This window comes from Pelobates fuscus, chromosome 4 (genome assembly GCF_036172605.1).
Source record: "Pelobates fuscus isolate aPelFus1 chromosome 4, aPelFus1.pri, whole genome shotgun sequence".
Taxonomy (NCBI): domain Eukaryota; kingdom Metazoa; phylum Chordata; class Amphibia; order Anura; family Pelobatidae; genus Pelobates; species Pelobates fuscus.
Genome location: NC_086320.1, coordinates 386,449,072 through 386,469,688, shown reverse-complemented (window position 1 = coordinate 386,469,688; position 20,617 = coordinate 386,449,072). Strand labels below are relative to the sequence as shown.

Here is a 20,617-nt window from a genome sequence, read left to right as displayed (position 1 = left end):
ATTCGTGGTATTGATACCCAGATTAATAAATGATCGCTATTCCTGGTATTGATACCCAGATTAATAAATGGTCGCTATTCGTGGTATTGATACCCAGATTAATAAATGATCGCTATTCGTGGTATTGATACCCAGATCCTGATATTAAAACGCTCTGTATCCCATTTCCCACACTCTTCGCCCTGACTCCCACAGGTCAGTACATTATGTGCTCTGTGTGTCCACTAATCACGTCAGGGCACAGACTGAATGAATGGGATGTGACACACGTTTCCATATGAAAGGGGGGAGCTGACTCACACCCACAGCTGTGTTAGTATGGGGGATCTCCAATCCCAGGACAAGCAGATGTTACAGTAATTATCTTCTGGGTATTTAACCTCACACAAGAGCCTGGACACAGACATAGAGACCGAGAGACAAAATCCAACAAGAACCCTTCAATGAGCACCACAGGTAAGGGGATACCTGTCACCTCTCTGCCTGTCCGCCTGTCCGCCTGTCTACATCTCTACCTGTCAACCTGTCCACCTCTCTACCTGTCCACCTCTCTGCCTGTCCACCAGTCTACATCTCTACCTGTCTAACTGTCCACCTCTCTACCTGTCCACCTCTCTACCTGTCCGTCTGTCTACGTGTCTAACTCTCTACCTGTTCACCTGTCTACCTCTCAATCTGCCCCTATTACCCTGGGATTGTACTCTTAATCTGCCCCTATTACCCTAGGATTGTACTCACAATCTACCCTTATTACCCTGGGATTCTACTCACAATCTGCCCCTATTACCCAGGGATTGTATTTATAATTTGCCCCTATTACCCTGTGATTGTACTCACAATCTACCCCTAATAGCCTGGGATTGTACCTATAATTTGCCCTTATTACCCCAGGATTGTATTTATAATCTGCCCCATTTACAATGGGATTGTACTCACAATCTGCCCTTATTACCCTGGTATTGTAATTATATTCTGCCCCTATTACCCTGGTATTGTACTTATAATCTGCCCCTATTACCCTGGGACTGTATTTATAATCTGCCCCTATTACCCAGGGATTGTACTCACAATCTGTCCTTATTACCCTAGGATTGTACTCACAATCTGCCCCTATTAACCCAGGATTGTGTTTATAATCTGCCCCTACTACCCTGGGATTGTACTCACAATCTGTCCTTATTACCTTGGGATTGTACACAGAATCTGCACTATTTACCCTGGGATTTTACCTATAATCTACCCCTATTACCCTGGGATTGTACTCATAATCTGTCCCTCTTACAATGGGATTGTATTTATAATCTACCCCTATTACCCCAGGATTTAATTTTTAATCTGCCGCTATTATCCTGGGATTGTAATTAGAATCTGCAGCTATTACCCCTGGATAGTGCTCACAATCTGCTCCTCCTATTACCCTGAGATTGTACTCACAATCTGCTGTCATTACCCTAGGACTGTACTCACAATCTACCCTTATAACCCTGGGATTCTACTCACAATCTGCCCCTATTACCCGGGGATAGTATTTATAATTCGCCCCTATTACCCTGTGATTGTACGCACTATCTACCCCTAATAGCCTGGGATTGTACCTATAATTTGCCCTAATTATCCCAGGATTGTATTTATAATCTGCCCCATTTACAATGGGATTGTACTCACAATCTGCCCTTATTACCCTGGTATTGTAATTATATTCTGCCCCTATTACCCTGGTATTGTACTTATAATCTGCCCCTATTACCCTGGGACTGTATTTATAATCTGCCCCTATTACCCCGGGATTGTAGTAATAATCTGCCGCTATTACCCAGGGATTGTACTCACAATCTGTCCTTATTACCCTGGGATTGTGTTTATAATCTGCCTCTACTACCCTGGGATTGTACTCACAATTTAGCCGTATTACCCTGGGACTGTACTCACTATCTGCCCATATTACCATGGGATTGTACACAAAATCTGCCCCTGTTACCCTAGGATTGTACTCACAATCTGACCCTATTACCCTGGGATTGTACCTATAATCTACCCCTATTACCCCAGGATTGTATTTAAAATCAGCACCTTTTACCCTGGGATTGTAATCATAATCTGCTCATATTACCATGGGATTGTACTCACAATCTGCCTCTATTACCCTGGGATTGTATTTATAATCTGCCCTATTACCCTGGATAGTACTTACAATCTGCTCCTACTATTACCCTGGGATTGTACTCACAATCTGCCCTTATTACCCCGGGATTGTATTTATAATCTGCCCCTATTACCCTGGGATTGTACTCACAAATACCCTTATTACCCTGGGATTGTACTCACAATCTGCCCCTATTACCATAGGATTGTAATTACAATCGGCCCCTATTACCCCTGGATATTACTCACAATCTGTTCCTACTATTACCCTGGGATTGTACTCACAATCTGCCCTTATTACCCCGGGATTGTAATTATAATCTGCCCCTTTTACAATGGGATTGTACTCACAATCTGCCCCTATTACCCTGGGCTTGTATTTATAATCTGCCCCTATTACCCTGGGATTGTACTAACAAATACCCTTATTACCCTGGGATTGTACTCACAATCTGCCCCTATTACCCTGGGATTGAATTTATAATCTGCCCCTATTACCCTAGGATTGTAATTACAATCGGCCCCTATTACCCCTGGATATTACTCACAATCTGTTCCTACTATTACCCTGAGATTGTACTCACAATCTGCCCTTATTACCCCGGGATAGTATTTATAATCTGCCACTTTTACAATGGGATTGTACTCACAATCTGCCCCTCTTACCCTGGGATTGTAATTATAATCTGCCCCTATTACCCCGGGATTGTAGTAATAATCTGCCCCTATTACCCCGGGATTGTAACAATAATCTGCCCCTATTACCCCGGGATTGTAGTAATAATCTGCCCCTATTACTCTGGGATTGTATTTATAATCTGCCCCTATTACCCCGGGATTGTATTTAGAATCTGCCCCTATTACCCTGGGATTGTACACAGAATCTGCCCCTGTTACCCTAGGATTGTACTCACAATCTGCCCCTCTTACCCTGGGATTGTAATTATAATCTTCCCCTATTACCCCGGGATTGTAGTAATAATCTGCCCCTATTACCCAGGGATTGTAGTAATAATCTGCCCCTATTAACCCGGGATTGTATTTATAATCTGCCCCTATTACCCTGGAATTGTACTCACAATCTGCCCCTCTTACCCTGGGATTGTAATTATAATCTTCCCCTATGACCCTGAGATTGTACTCACAATCTGCCCCTATTAACCCAGGATTGTGTTTATAATCTGCCCCTTTTACCCTGGGATTGTACACAGAATCTGCCCCTGTTACCCTAGGATTGTACTCACAATCTGACCGTATTAACCTGGGATTGTACCTATAATCTACCCCTATTACCACAGGATTGTATTTAAAATCAGCACCTTTTACCCTGGGGTTGTAATAATAATCTGCTCCTATTACCATGGGATTGTACTCACAATCTGCCTCTATTACCCTGGGATTGTATTTATAATCTGCCCCATTACCCTGGATAGTACTAACAATCTGCTCCTACTATTACCCTGAGATTGTACTCACAATCCACCCATTTTACCCTAAAATTGTACTCACAATCTGCCCTTATTACCCCAGGCTTGTATTTATAATCTGCCCCTATTACCCTGGGGTTGTAATTATAATCTGCTCCTATTACCATGGGATTGTACTCACAATCTGCTCCTACTATTACCCTGAGATTGTACTCACAATCCACCCATTTTACCCTAAAATTGTACTCACAATCTGCCCTTATTACCCCGGGCTTGTATTTATAATCTGCCCCTATTACCCTGGGATTGTATTTAAAAATACCTAAATTACCCTGGGATTATACTCACAATCTGCCCCTATTATTCTGGGATTGAATTTATAATCTGCCCCTATTACCCTAGGATTGTAATTACAATCGGCCCCTATCACCCCTGGATATTACTCACAATCTGTTCCTACTATTACCCTGAGATTGTACTCACAATCTGCCCTTATTACCCCGGGATTGTATTTATAATCTGCCCCTTTTACAATGGGATTGTACTCACAATCTGCCCCTTTTACCCTGGGATTGTAATTATAATCTTCCCCTATTACCCCAGGATTGTAGTAATAATCTGCCCCTATTACCCCGGGATTGTATTTATAATCTGCCCCTATTACCCTGGGATTGTACTCACAATCTGCCCCTCTTACCCTGGGATTGTAATTATAATCTGCCCCTATGACCCTGAGATTGTACTCACAATCTGCGCCTATTAACCCTGGATTGAGTTTATAATCTGCCCCTTTTGCCCTGGGATTGTACACAGAATCTGCCCCTGTTACCCTAGGATTGTACTCACAATCTGACCCTATTACCCTGGGATTGTACCTATAATCTACCCCTATTACCACAGGATTGTATTTAAAATCAGCACCTTTTACCCTGGGGTTGTAATTATAATCTGCTCCTATTACCATGGGATTGTACTCACAATCTGCTCCTACTATTACCCTGAGATTGTACTCACAATCCACCCATTTTACCCTAAAATTGTACTCACAATCTGCCCTTATTACCCCGGGCTTGTATTTATAATCTGCCCCTATTACCCTGGGATTGTACTTAAAAATACCCTTATTACCCTGGGATTGTACTCACAATCTGCCCCTATTACCCTGGGATTGAATTTATAATCTGCCCCTATTACCCTAGGATTGTAATTACAATCGGCCCCTATCACCCCTGGATATTACTCACAATCTGTTCCTACTATTACCCTGAGATTGTACTCACAATCTGCCCTTATTACCCCGGGATTGTATTTATAATCTGCCCCTTTTACAATGGGATTGTACTCACAATCTGCCCCTTTTACCCTGGGATTGTAATTATAATCTTCCCCTATTACCCCAGGATTGTAGTAATAATCTGCCCCTATTACCCCGGGATTGTATTTATAATCTGCCCCTATTACCCTGGGATTGTACTCACAATCTGCCCCTCTTACCCTGGGATTGTAATTATAATCTGCCCCTATGACCCTGAGATTGTACTCACAATTTGCCCCTATTAACCCTGGATTGAGTTTATAATCTGCCCCTTTTACCCTGGGATTGTACACAGAATCTGCCCCTGTTACCCTAGGATTGTACTCACAATCTGACCCTACTACCCTGGGATTGTACCTATAATCTACCCCTATTACCACAGGATTGTATTTAAAATCAGCACCTTTTACCCTAGGGTTGTAATTATAATCTGCTCCTATTACCATGGGATTGTACTCACAATCTGCCTCTATTACCCTGGGATTGTATTTATAATCTGCCCCATTACCCTGGATAGTACTAACAATCTGCTCCTACTATTACCCTGAGATTGTACTCACAATCCACCTATATTACCCTAAAATTGTACTCACAATCTGCCCTTATTACCCCGGGCTTGTATTTATAATCTGCCCCTATTACCCTGGGATTGTACTAAAAATACCCTTATTACCCTGGGATTGTACTCTTAATTACCCTATTACCCTGAGATTGTACTCACAATCTGCCCTTATTACCCCGGGATTGTATTTATAATCTGCCCCTTTTACAATAGGATTGTACTCACAATCTGCCCCTCTTACCCTGGGATTGTAATTATAATCTGCCCCTATTACCCCGGGATTGTAGTAATAATCTGCCCCTATTACCCAGGGATTGTAGTATTAATCTGCCCCAATTACCCTGGGATTGTACTCACAATCTGCCTCTATTACCCTGGGATTGTATTTATAATCTGCCCCATTACCCTGGATAGTAGTAACAATCTGCTCCTACTATTACCCTGATATTGTACTCACAATCTGCCCCTATTACCCTGGGATTGAATTTATAATCTGCCCCTATTACCCTGGGATTGTACTAAAAATATATTACCCTGGGATTGAATTTATAATCTGCCCCTATTACCCTAGGATTGCAATTACAATCGGCCCCTATTACCCCTGGATATTAATCACAATCTGTTCCTACTATTACCCTGAGATTGTACTCACAATCTGCCCTTATTACCCCAGGATTGTATTTATAATCTGCCCCTTTTACAATGGGATTGTACTCACAATCTGCCCCTCTTACCCTGGGATTGTAATTATAATCTGCCCCTATTACCCCGGGATTGTAGTAATTATCTGCCCCTCTTACCCTGGGATTGTAATTATAATCTGCCCCTATTACCCCGGGATTGTAGTAATAATCTGCCCCTATTACCCCGGGATTGTACACAGAATCTGCCCCTGTTACCCTAGGATTGTACTCACAATCTGACCCTATTACCCTGGGATTGCACCTATAATCTACCCCTATTACCACAGGATTGTATTTAAAATCAGCACCTTTTACCCTGGGGTTGTAATAATAATCTGCTCCTATTACCATGGGATTGTACTCACAATCTGCCTCTATTACCCTGGATTGTATTTATAATCTGCCCCATTACCCTGGATAGTACTAACAATCTGCTCCTACTATTACCCTGAGATTGTTCTCACAATCCACCCATATTACCCTAAAATTGTACTCACAATCTGCCCTTATTACCCCGGGCTTGTATTTATAATCTGCCCCTATTACCCTGGGATTTTACTAAAAAATACCCTTATTACCCTGGGATTGTACTCACAATCTGCCCCTATTACCCTGGGATTGAATTTATAATCTGCCCCTATTACCCTAGGATTGCAATTACAATCGGCCCCTATTACCCCTGGATATTAATCACAATCTGTTCCTACTATTACCCTGAGATTGTACTCACAATCTGCCCTTATTACCCCAGGATTGTATTTATAATCTGCCCCTTTTACAATGGGATTGTACTCACAATCTGCCCCTCTTACCCTGGGATTGTAATTATAATCTGCCCCTATTACCCCGGGATTGTAGTAATTATCTGCCCCTCTTACCCTGGGATTGTAATTATAATCTGCCCCTATTACCCCGGGATTGTAGTAATAATCTGCCCCTATTACCCCGGGATTGTACACAGAATCTGCCCCTGTTACCCTAGGATTGTACTCACAATCTGACCCTATTACCCTGGGATTGCACCTATAATCTACCCCTATTACCACAGGATTGTATTTAAAATCAGCACCTTTTACCCTGGGGTTGTAATAATAATCTGCTCCTATTACCATGGGATTGTGTTCACAATCTGCCTCTATTACCCTGGGATTGTATTTATAATCTGCCCCATTACCCTGGATAGTACTAACAATCTGCTCCTACTATTACCCTGAGATTGTTCTCACAATCCACCCATATTACCCTAAAATTGTACTCACAATCTGCCCTTATTACCCCGGGCTTGTATTTATAATCTGCCCCTATTACCCTGGGATTTTACTAAAAAATACCCTTATTACCCTGGGATTGTACTCACAATCTGCCCCTATTACCCTGGGATTGAATTTATAATCTGCCCCTATTACCCTAGGATTGTAATTACAATCGGCCCCTATTACCCCTGGATATTACTCACAATCTGTTCCTACTATTACCCTGAGATTGTATTCACAATCTGCCCTTATTACCCCGGGATTGTATTTATAATCTGCCCCTTTTACAATGGGATTGTACTCACAATCTGTCCCTCTTACCCTGGGATTGTAATTATAATCTGCCCCTATTACCCCGGGATTGTAGTAATAATCTGCCCCTATTACCCCGGGATTGTAACAATATTCTGCCCCTATTACCCCGGGATTGTAGTAATAATCTGCCCCTATTACCCTGGGATTGTATTTACAATCTGCCCCTATTACCCCGGGATTGTATTTATAATCTGCCCCTATTACCCTGGGATTGTACTCACAATCTGCCCCTCTTACCCTGGGATTGTATTTATAATCTGCCCCTATTACCCCGGGATTGTATTTATAATCTGCCCCTATTATCCTGGGATTGTACCTATAATCTACTCCTATTAATCCACTGTAAGGAAACCAAGTATATTTAAACTTCCTTCGGTAGTTTCCTCCCGAACTGCCAGAGCCTAGTGTATATCTCCGTTCGGTAGTTGAAGTAGACAAAATCCATATGAAATACAAATAGCTTTACAGGATAATTCCCTTAATAAAGCACACGAATCCCCAAACATCAGCCGAAGTCAAGAAGAAGGGTACACATAGAACTGGCTTTAATGACCACACACAGGCTCTTATGCAAGTCCCCATGCAAGGGGACATCCCGCAGGAAGGGACACAGTATAACCAATTAAGTACAGTAAAACACACCCAGCACAAACATACAATTCCCTCCCCTAGTCCTGGAGATAATCAAGTCTGATAAAGTAATAACTTCATTATCTCCAGGCAGAAAAATCACAGTTTTCCCCAATATCTGGAGCACCCCTTTATACATGAGGTATCCCCACAAATAATATGTCCCCTGATAGCCCCGATCTGGGTGACCAACATATTCAAATTGCACCCAGATCGGTTCCGGGGCTTCTCAAAAACTATGGAAGTCTTCTGTGACCAGTTCACCGTGAGTGGGCTGCCCAAAATAGTTCCACAATTTTAAGTGATTTTGCCGGTCACTTCAGTAAAAGGAGAAAAACGAACAAAGTACCGAATGGATCCCCCTGGCTCCTAGCAGCGATTGTTCCCCTCATTCGTATGCACAACCGTACCGAATAGCGCTCTTCTAGCTAATCGTACATATAGATCCAGTGTTCTTGTGTTTGAAACCGGTGTTCGGGAAGTCGAGTGTCCGATTTTAGTTCCAGACACTCGACGACCAAGTCCTTTGTTCGTCTGAAAAAAGATGGCCGCGGTTTTCTCAGCCACGTGGTGTTCGGTAGTACGAACGCTGGCCGCACACATAGAGGGTTTAATTGAAACAGGCTTTGAAGTTTAATGAGCCAGTGGGTGGTCTTTGTTCGGTAGTTACTGCTACCGAATGGAGAATGAAGAAATAATGAATAAAAAGGGTAATTTCTTCACATCCACTTTGGCTCCAGTTTCCTGAATGCCGTGTTTTCTGCCTATATTTCATTATATGACATGTATTATTTATTATATAATATTGTAAATATATTGCGTCATTAGCTTGAATCCTTTTTAAACAATTTTACTCTAAAATAGCGGAACGCAATGCGTGACTGACTTTTCTCAATTTAGCCGATATTCCCTAAAACTTCAGTTTGCATTCACATTGAATTTTCCGACAATTCCCAAAATCGGGAATTTTTCACTGAATTCCCCAGTCTAGATCAGCAGTAATAATATTGGCACATCTAGGAGTATTCAAGCAGCCGATATCTGGCCATCGCTCTCTAGATTTACACCTGAATATTACGTAGAGCGGATTCCAGCCTGGCTGCAAATCCAGAACCGAATTATAGAAACATGGAACGTCATACTGACATTCAGTAATATCTGGACAGCATTGGCAGCTGTCTGTCTGTCTGTCTGGTCCAATTGGATTGGTACGGCGCTGCAGACAGACAGCAGCCAATTCATATAGCGGTTATTACAAAACGCTGTCGTTATCAGATGATGTCATGGTGGGAAGGGTTAACGCGGTAGAGGTGCTTACTGTACCCCAATAATTAAACATATTGATATAGATTATTAGGTATTGATTTACATGATTTATTACACTCATATTATTTCATTAGTTCACTATAAATGTACCCCTTTCTCCACTGACTGTTACACTGGTAATGGTAGATATTGGGGATTACTGGAGGGTCGCCCATAAAGCGCAAGTGAATTTATTTTTTGAATCTGCTTGCTGCTGGATTTGTTGCACGTGAATCCGGCTGAAATTTGGGGAAGTTCGGTAAAAGTGCCAGTTGTATTCTGTAGATGTGACAATTACCCGTGTGCAAACCTGAGTAAAACACAGATTTTAAAGCAGACACAGAATGGTACTAAGCGTGACGAGTGCTTGATTGGAATTTTAGTAGAAATGTAAACTGCAAATTCTAACGCAATTTGGTTCTTTTAGCTGAATGTTGTCATCGCAGACAACGTTTAACGAGACTTTATCTAAAATATGTTTGTGATTAACAGGTTAATGCAGGACACGGCCAGGCACTTCCAGGATGCTAAAGTTTATTGTACTGCTGGCGCTGTGGGCGGAGCTCACTGTCTCTACTGGGTATGCAATTAATTATGTTACAGAAAATTCATTCAGTAATTATACAAACAGCTACCATCACATTCTGTGAATACCCACTGCTGTCTCCCATTCTGTGAATACCCACTGCTGTCTCTCATTCTGTGAATACCCACTGCTGTCTCTCATTCTGTGAATACCCACTGCTGTCTCCCATTTGGTGAATACCCACTGCTGTCTCTCATTCTACGAATACCCACTGCTGTCTCCCATTCTGTGAATACCCACTACTGTCTCTCATTCTGTGAATACCCACTGCTGTCTCTCATTCTACGAATACCCACTGCTGTCTCCCATTCGGTGAATACCCACTGCTGTCTCTCATTCTGTGAATACCCACTGCTGTCTCTCATTCTGTGAATACCCACTGCTGTCTCCCATTCTGTGAATACCCACTGCTGTCTCTCATTCTACGAATACCCACTGCTGTCTCTCATTCTGTGAATACCCACTGCTGTCTCCCATTTTGTGAATACCCACTGCTGTCTCTCATTCTACGAATACCCACTGCTGTCTCCCATTCTGTGAATACCCACTGCAGTCTCCCATTCTGTGAATACCCACTGCTGTCTCTCATTCGGTGAATACCCACTGCTGTCTCTCATTCGGTGAATACCCACTGCTGTCTCCCATTCTGTGAATACCCACTGCTGTCTCACATTCTGTGAATACCCACTGCTGTCTCCCATTCGGTGAATACCCACTGCTGTCTCCCATTCTGTGAATACCCACTGCTGTCTCTCATTCGGTGAATACCCACTGCTGTCTCTCATTCGGTGAATACCCACTGCTGTCTCCCATTCGGTGAATACCCACTGCTGTCTCACATTCGGTGAATACCCACTGCTGTCTCCCATTCGGTGAATACCCACTGCTGTCTCTCATTCGGTGAATACCCACTGCTGTCTCTCATTCTGTGAATACCCACTGCTGTCTCCCATTCGGTGAATACCCACTGCTGTCTCTCATTCTGTGAATACCCACTGCTGTCTCTCATTCGGTGAATACCCACTGCTGTCTCTCATTCTGTGAATACCCACTGCTGTCTCCCATTCAGTGAATACCCACTGCTGTCTCCCATTCGGTGAATACCCACTGCTGTCTCTCATTCTGTGAATACCCACTGCTGTCTCTCATTCTGTGAATACCCACTGCTGTCTCTCATTCGGTGAATACCCACTGCTGTCTCTCATTCTGTGAATACCCACTGCTGTCTCCCATTCGGTGAATACCCACTGCTGTCTCTCATTCTACGAATACCCACTGCTGTCTCCCATTCGGTGAATACCCACTGCTGTCTCTCATTCTACGAATACCCACTGCTGTCTCCCATTCGGTGAATACCCACTGCTGTCTCCCATTCGGTGAATACCCACTGCTGTCTCTCATTCTGTGAATACATACTGTGGTCTCTCATTATGTGAATACCCACTGCTGTCTCTCATTCTGTTAATATCCACTGCTGTCTATCATTCTCTGAATACATACTGCTGTCTATCATTCTGTGAATACCCACTGCTGTCTCTCATTTAGTAGATGATCCCTGCTGTCTCTCATTTAGTAGATGATCCCTGCTGTCTCTTATTTCTGTGAATGCCCCTGCTGTCTCTCATTTGGTAGATGATCCCTGCTGTCTCTCATTTCTGTACATGTCATGGCAGTAAGTCAGACATGATAAAATATTTAGACATTGTATAGATAATTTACAGGTTCATTGAAGCTGAGCTTAGTGTTTGTTGTTTTGCTCTATGGTGCCGCCCTGCAGGCGATGGTGTGAGCGAACCATCCAGGTCACTGAGGAGGAAGTCATTCATCCCAGGCAAGAGCAACTGGTTCCCTGTTCCAGGGTCTTTCAGTACAATATGGGGGCTTGGCAGCTGGACCAGGAACGCATGCGGCGAGAGTATGGGGGAGACGCTGGGATAGCGAAATATTACTCTGAGAGAGGGTCGGCATCCATGTGCTACATATACAAGTGAGTGCTGCCCTTACCCCACATCATCATTCAGTAAATTAGAAATTTGAGACACAAACATTAGACCTTCCATTGATGGACCTGTGGACTCACTCTGCACATTCAGTCATGTACTCAAAATGAGTAGGAACATCTTACCAGGTTAGTATGAATGGTCAGTAATGGTCGAGACCCAGTAACAAGTTTTTACTCTGAATTTTGAGTGCTGATTTCAGTGCTGCACTTTGGGTACCAAGATTGATAACAGTTTGTCGATTTATTTTTCGATCGATGTTTGATGGTTTCTATGTTCCCTTAATCAGGCCGGAGGACACGCGACCCACCGTGTGGAACCGAACCGTGATGGCGTGCTGTGAGGGCTGGCGAGGGGAACACTGCACTGAGGGTGAGTCACTGAACATCTTGGAAGGTGCCACAAGGGGTGATCGTATATATACTTTTTATAATGTACTAATGTTTAGTTTTTAAATAATTTTGTTAATATTATCTGCTATTTTACACCTGCATTACTGGATTGGTCGAATACGCCTACAATCTCTACTATATATATATATATATATTTTCTGCTCCTCCTGTTTTGCCCTCTGGCAGGAATCTGCTCCTATCAGCAATATATATATATATACATTATATTAATCCATTTATATATTAATATTTATGCAGTTCACTAATAGCATCCTTTTTGCCAGAACGAGTGAATGGTTGAAATTTATCTGAAAGTTAATGCCACATGGTCAAAACCCAACTTTCCCGACACTATTTTTTTTTACCGCACATTGGCCTCGATTTAATATTGTTGGATAAGCTTTCCAAATGATTTAAGATTTTAGTATAAGCTAAACTTTCGAAATGATTTAATAAAATAATGAAAAACATTTTTATATTTTGGTGTTTTTTTTTTTACTTATTGCTATATTAATTTAAATATAATATATTTTAGGATATATATATATATTAAGTATGTTAATATATATATATATATATTTTTATTCTTTATTTTTGTTGTGCATAGGAGATTGCAACAGTGCTTGTACAGCCACATTAGCTCTCACAAGCACGATTTTCATATAGTGATAAACATATATGTGGTATATAGATAACATGCACATTTTTGTAATGTTAATATTTTTAAATGCTTCTTTTAAAACAATATTAAATCAAGGCCATAATTCTCTAAGGAGACATGTTTATCTCATTAATGACTCCCGCTACGTTTATCTCATTAATTTCTCCCGCTGTGTCTCGGATACACACATTTATCTCATTAATGACTCCCGCTGTGTCTCGGATACACACATTTATCTCATTAATGACTCCCGCTGTGTCTCGGATACACACATTTATCTCATTAATGACTCCCGCTGTGTCTCGGATACACACATTTATCTCATTAATGACTCCCGCTGTGTCTCGGATACACACATTTATCTCATTAATGACTCTCGCTGTGTCTCGGATACACACGTTTATCTCATGAATGACTCCCGCTGTGTCTCGGATACACACGTTTATCTCATTAATGACTCCCGCTGTGACTCGGATACACACGTTTATCTCATTAATGACTCCCACTGTCTCGGATACACACGTTTATCTCATTAATGACTCCCGCTGTGTCTCGGATACACATGTTTATCTCATTAATGACTCCCGCTGTGTCTCGGATACACACGTTTATCTCATTAATGACTCCCACTGTCTCGGATACACACATTTATCTCATTAATGACTCTCGCTGTGTCTCGGATACACACGTTTATCTCATTAATGACTCCCGCTGTGTCTCGGATACACACATTTATCTCATTAATGACTCTCGCTATGTCTCGGATACACACGTTTATCTCATTAATGACTCCCGCTGTGTATCGGATACACACGTTTATCTCATTAATGACTCCCGCTATGTATCGGATACACACGTTTATCTCATTAATGACTCCCGCTATGTATCGGATACACACGTTTATCTCAATAATGACTCCCGCTGTGTCTCGGATACACACGTTTATCTCATTAATGACTCTCGCTGTGTATCGGATACACACGTTTATCTCATTAATGACTCTCGCTGTGTCTCGGATACACACGTTTATCTCATTAATGACTCCCGCTGTGTCTCGGATACACACGTTTATCTCATTAATGACTCTCGCTGTGTATCGGATACACACGTTTATCTCATTAATAACTCCCGCTGTGTCTCGGATACACACGGTTATCTCATTAATGACTCCCACTGTGTCTCGGATACACACGTTTATCTCATTAATGACTCCCACTGTGTCTCGGATACACACGTTTATCTCATTAATGACTCTCGCTGTGTCTCGGATACACACGTTTATCTAATTAATGACTCCCGCTATGTATCGGATACACACGTTTATCTCATTAATGACTCCCGCTGTGTCTCGGATACACACGTTTATCTCATTAATGACTCCCACTGTGTATCGGATACACACGTTTATCTCATTAATGACTCCCGCTGTGTCTCGGATACACACGTTTATCTCATTAATTACTCTTGCTGTGTCTCGGATACACACGTTTATCTCATTAATGACTCCCACTGTCTCGGATACACACGTTTATCTCATTAATGACTCCCGCTGTGTATCGGATACACACGTTTATCTCATTAATGACTCCCGCTATGTATCGGATACACACGTTTATCTCATTAATGACTCTCGCTGTGTCTCGGATACACACGTTTATCTCATTAATGACTCCCACTGTCTCGGATACACACATTTATCTCATTAATGACTCCCGCTGTGTCTCGGATACACATGTTTATCTCATTAATGGCTCCCACTATGTATCGGATACACACGTTTATCTCATTAATGACTCCCGCTATGTCTCGGATACACACGTTTATCTCATTAATAACTCTCGCTGTGTCTCGGATACACACGTTTATCTCATTAATGACTCCCGCTATGTCTCGGATAGACGTTTGCAGCTGAGGAAAATCTTAATAAAACAGATTTTATTTATGGGCTGCTATATTTAGTTGAAGACGTGGCTTATTCCGGTGATCCAGTTATTGTCAAAAAAAAATACTGAACCACTTTCTGTCACAAAATATTATATCAAACTCATGTTGAACCTCATTAATTGTTAATCAATGAGCTCTGATATTTTTTCCCTGTGATTTTCGTGTTCAACGTTTCTCAAGGAATAAAATAAGTAAACACTGCCAGCTGACTAGCGAATCAGTAATAACTGGAGGAGACGGAGGAGACAGATCCAAGTGAAGAACTAGAACTATGGGGATCCAGAGAGGCAATCAGTCAAAGTAAAAAGTGGTGGAACAAGTTCGTACCAACATGGCCAATACTAGTAACATGCGGAGGGCCGAGCTTGGACATCCTTTGCCAGGACCTAATGCATTTAGCCTGACTACATTTTCAATAAAATCCAGAGTTAAAAAAAATCAAGAATCACATTTTGAATACCAGTAAACTGTCATTCTCAACGATCACCAGCAGGTGTCAGTAATGAGAAAAAGAGTGCATATTGTTTGCACTTTATTCTAATGAATCCAGCGAGTCCTGATTATCTCGATTATCGTTTAATCGATAGTTAATACAGAGAATCAGCTTAAAGCTAGATATCAGGGTTATTCACCAAAGTTTGGATTATTGGGAATAAAAAGTATATTCACTGCAGATTTCTCATTTAAAGACAAAATAAGAAAAACTCCCTATGTGTTCAGTTAATTTATTTTTGTAAAAAAAACTTAAATGATCGATTGAATAGATTTGTTTTTGTTTGTTTTTAGTCATGTGCAAAAATTGTAGATTATACTAGCTTTAGTGTAACTACAATGTTCATTTTATTAATGACAGGAGGCGAATATTTGCTTAAGTCTCTCTTTACTAGAACTCCACAGCAGCACATTAACACAGAGAAAAAACAACCAATCAGAAAAAAGTTAGATAGAATAAAGCTCCCTCCCCACACAACAACACACACAATAAAACCACGCAGTGTAACATAAGTCCTTGTAGGCAGTGGAGTCAACAATGTCATCCAGCCGAGAGGAAATTTAAAACGTGGTGCCACGGACAGATTATAAACTGAAACAAGAAAAACATAGTCAAAAGGGCTGGTTAGATAATAACATGTACTCTAAAAACATGCAGTCACCCAGTGCGACAAACAGTATTGCTGTAATATATAGAGATCCCAACCATTCTATGTAAGAAACGGTAACATGAAAAGCGACAGGTAGCAGAAACAACAAGCAGAGTTGTATACATACCGGATTACCCGAAACTTCTGACCAGAGATCAAACAAGGGTACGGATGAAAAAACTGGGAGGGAAATAATCACCTCCTGTCATTAATAAAAATTAAGATTATAGGTACACTAAAGCTAGCATAATCTACAATTTTATAACATGACAGGAGGCTTCGTATTTGCTGTTTTAATGCTCAGTCAACAAAGCAAACGATGCTTGTTCCGTTGGTAATTATTCCGGGAGGCCAATAGATTCGTCCTGAATGGATCCTTCGACAACGAGATGTGACGGAAATGCGACCGACAGAGATGCCAGTCGTTGATGTTTATCCAATCCTGGGAAAAAGTCAATCCGCCGCAGGATTCACTGCGGTCGATGTAATGCAATGCCAATATGGTGTCCATTCTTAGGAGGATGCAACAGTCTGATAAATTATTGGTGAAACTTGAGATTGCGAGAGAAAAACCTACGATCAGGTTTGGACCAAAGATGTGGAAGTTGGCTTCAGAGCGTCCAAGGGCTATCATGCAATGTGGTTGCGCAAGCAGTTCCCCAATCTCACGACTTGCGTTTGGAACCACGATCAAGTCTGGAGCAGAAAAGAATAAAAGTCTCCCTGTTCCCCGTTGAACCCCGAGCTCAGTGGTATCATCTGAAGATAGGTCTACTCCGCAGGCTAGCGGAACTTCACCACCTGGGATGGGGTGTGGGTCGACTTTCATTGGAAGACTGCGAAGCCCAGGTATTTGAACAAGGGGATTGTAAAGTGAGGTTAAGATCAGTCCAGGGCATCATTGCGGGAGAGTAATAGGGAATCCGGCTATGAGGTAATGGAAACCTTTGTAAACGAAGATGAGCCGATACGGGTCTTAGCAGTTGGTAAATCACCAAGAGCCCACACTTATATTGTAGAGTAGATAGGTTGACCAGGCCGGGACGGTCGATCCCCAAGAAACACAGCAAATGTTGGTACATGGAACAGAAAACTACAGATTATGGAGGTTAAAGACAGTGTGTAAACTCGCCCGACTTCTTACGATTAAGAAGGCTGGATCCGTAGAAACCCCTGGAGTCAGGTGGGAAGCTGACACTCTCTTTAGTCAACCAGGGTCTTGAGTTTGACGTCTACAAGCGCCTGGCAGTCCGCTGTCCAGACCTGGTTTGGTGGGAATGGTGTTTGAATAGTGATGGAATGGAATAGTTCAAAATGGCTGAAGTAATGACCCCGCTGTCATTCAGCCCTGCCGGAAAAACCGAGATGGGGTCTGATGAAACGCTCGTCACACTGAAGAGTGGGCTCTATTCAGTGTGGTGTGTAAGTCCATGTGTTCATGAATTCTTTAATAATGTTTCTACAAAGCCTAGGTCCTAGGCCAAGAGACCCCGCTCATAATTCATGGTCTGCAATCTCTGCATCTATATGAAGGAACGCCACCTATCTTCGTTCAGTGCATATTGATACCGAGCGTTGTCTAGTAGGCCTATAGGAGGGAAAGCTCAGTCTTAATAAAGACAATTCCAGAGGGCAGCTTTGCGTACGGGCTTTAACCGCTAGAAGCGGCAAATTCGCCAGGGTTTCAAGAACGTTGAATAACTTGATTTGAGACAGTCTAAGGCTGCGATCAATACCCCTGCGAGGGTCAGGTCCCAATCTTGCGATGTATGTGTAGGTCCTGATGTCGCACTTTGGGGTCATTGTGACTTTATCAGGAAGAGATGGTCTGGGCATTCTGCCCGAATCTTTTATGCACTTCCCGGTCAAGGGATCTACGAGTCCAGTAATGTACATACTGTGCCATATGATCGGGAGCCAGCTTTCAGGTGACTTAGGGCGACGAATGGAATGTGAGTCGAAAAGAGGTTTGCCCCATCGAATCCAAGCAGCATGTTGCCGTTTGGACCTGACGTCCAGGAAATAAATCAAGGTAAGCTTTCGTGGATGATTTGTGTACAAAGGGAGAGTCCTCCACCTCCTAACCTTGTTAGCTATCCTCATCCTCAGAGGTCGAGCGTTCCTCCTGCCATTTATCCCAAAATAGATACTGGGTAGGACCCGTAGGGCTGAGGTCTTTTCACGCGCTTGGTGCGTGCCATGCACTTTCCGACATGGAGTAGTGGGTCTTCCCCTGTCCAGTAGCGCTTGCGGGATTGTATATGTCTGTATTTGGAGGCATCGGAATCTTCTGATTCTTCCGACAGGAGAAAATGCCTGGGGGGTTGTGACGGACCGCTGGCACTCTGACCGATTACCTCCACCAATCGATGTTCCTAGTGCTTGCTGAGGACTACAAGCACTCCACCAGACACCAATAAGCACTGCAGACCCCACTTCCAGCGATGCACCCACACCAGGGTCTCACCGTCCTCCACCCACACTGGACCCAAGACCAGGATCCAGCTTCCAGTGGGTAGACCTCTCCTACTCCAGAGAGCGTAGCAGGATTATAGCAATCCCCAAGAGTCTAGTTATCTCATCCCCCAAACATGAGCCAAGGCTTCAAGAAGGGGTCAAGCAAGTCTGTTTAATGTAAGCCAGCAGTCACAATTTAAACAATTCCTTAGGCCAGAGGCACACCCCCTGGACCTGATGGTACACAGGCACACAAGGGACATAAACCAATCAAAACAATACAACAGTGTCCAACACTCCCACATACAGCACACAATCCCTCCCCTCTGCCTGGGATATAATTAAAGCAGCTAATACAATAACCTAATTATCCACAGGCAGAAAAAAAAACACATTTTTCCCAAAGTCCAGAAAACACCCCAAAACATAACACATAAATTATACATCCCTGGATAGCTCTGATCTGGGTTACCAACATATCCAAAAATCACCCAGATCAGAGCAGGGGTTCAAAAGTTTTATGGAAGTCACATTTGACTGACCGCAAGCATGGCCTAATGCAGTACCAGGGGGATCCAGGGGGGAATTCACAGACAGCTCCTTAATGACCAGCACAGCACTGCTCTACAGTGAGTCCCCTGCAGTACCAGGGGGACCCAGGGGGGAATTCACAGACAGCTCGACCAGCACAGCACTGCTCTACAGTGAGTCCCCTACAGCACCAGGGGGACCCAGAGAGAATCCACAGACAGCTGCCTAATGCACAGCACAGCACTGCTCTACAGTGAGTCCCCTGCAGTTCCAGGGGGACCCAGGGGGGAATTCACAGACAGCTGCCTAATGCAAAGCACAGCACTGCTCTACAGTGAGTCCCCTGCAGCACCAGGGGGACCCAGGGGGAATCCACAGACAGCTGCCTAATGCACAGCACAGCACTGCTCTACAGTGAGTCCCCTGCAGCACCATGGGGACCCAGGGGGAATTCGCAGACAGCTCCTTAATGACCAGCACAGCACTGCTCTACAGTGAGTCCCCTGCAGTTCCAGGGGTACCCAGGGGGGGAATTCACAGACAGCTCCTTAATGACCAGCACAGCACTGCTCTACAGTGAGTCCCCTACAGCACCAGGGGGACCCAGGGGGGAATTCACAGACAGCTGCCTAATGAACAGCACAGCACTGCTCTACAGTGAGTCTTCTGCAGTACCAGGGGGACCCAGGGGGGAATTCACAGACAGCTCCTTAATGACCAGCACAGCACTGCTCTACAGTGAGTCCCCTGCAGTACCAGGGGGACCCAGGGGGGAATCCACAGACAGCTCCTTAATGACCAGCACAGCACTGCTCTACAGTGAGTCCCCTACAGCACCAGGGGGGCCCAGGGGGGAATCCACAGACAGCCGCCTAATGACCAGCACAGCCCTGCTCTACAGTGAGTCCCCCGCAGCGCCAGGGGGGCCCAGGGGTGAATCCACAGACAGCCGCCTAATGACCAGCACAGCCCTGCTCTACAGTGAGTCCCCTGCAGCACCAGGGGAACCCATGGAGAATCCACAGACAGCCGCCTAATGCACAGCACAGCACTGCTCTACAGTGAGTCCCCTACAGCACCAGGGGGACCCAGGGAGAATCCACAGACAGCTGCCTAATGCAGTACCAGGGGGATCCAGGGGGGAATCCACAGACAGCTGCCTAATGCACAGCACAGCACTGCTCTACAGTGAGTCCCCTACAGCACCAGGGGGACCCAGGGGGGGAATTCACAGACAGCTGCCTAATGAACAGCACAGCACTGCTCTACAGT

At 43.5% G+C, this 20,617-nt stretch overlaps 1 protein-coding gene across 1 annotated transcript in view; it reads left to right on the top strand.

Annotated features, from left to right (window-relative positions):
* The first annotated feature begins 419 nt into the window (after positions 1-419).
* Positions 420-20,617, top strand: part of LOC134609506 (SCO-spondin-like) — a 267,787-nt gene continuing 247,589 nt past the window's right edge. The window contains exons 1-4 of the mRNA XM_063453166.1: positions 420-456; positions 10,125-10,212; positions 11,996-12,205; positions 12,508-12,590. Coding sequence (XP_063309236.1) covers positions 10,157-10,212; positions 11,996-12,205; positions 12,508-12,590 — 349 coding nt within the window. The 5' untranslated portion in view covers positions 420-456; positions 10,125-10,156. The remainder of the gene's footprint in view (positions 457-10,124; positions 10,213-11,995; positions 12,206-12,507; positions 12,591-20,617) is intronic.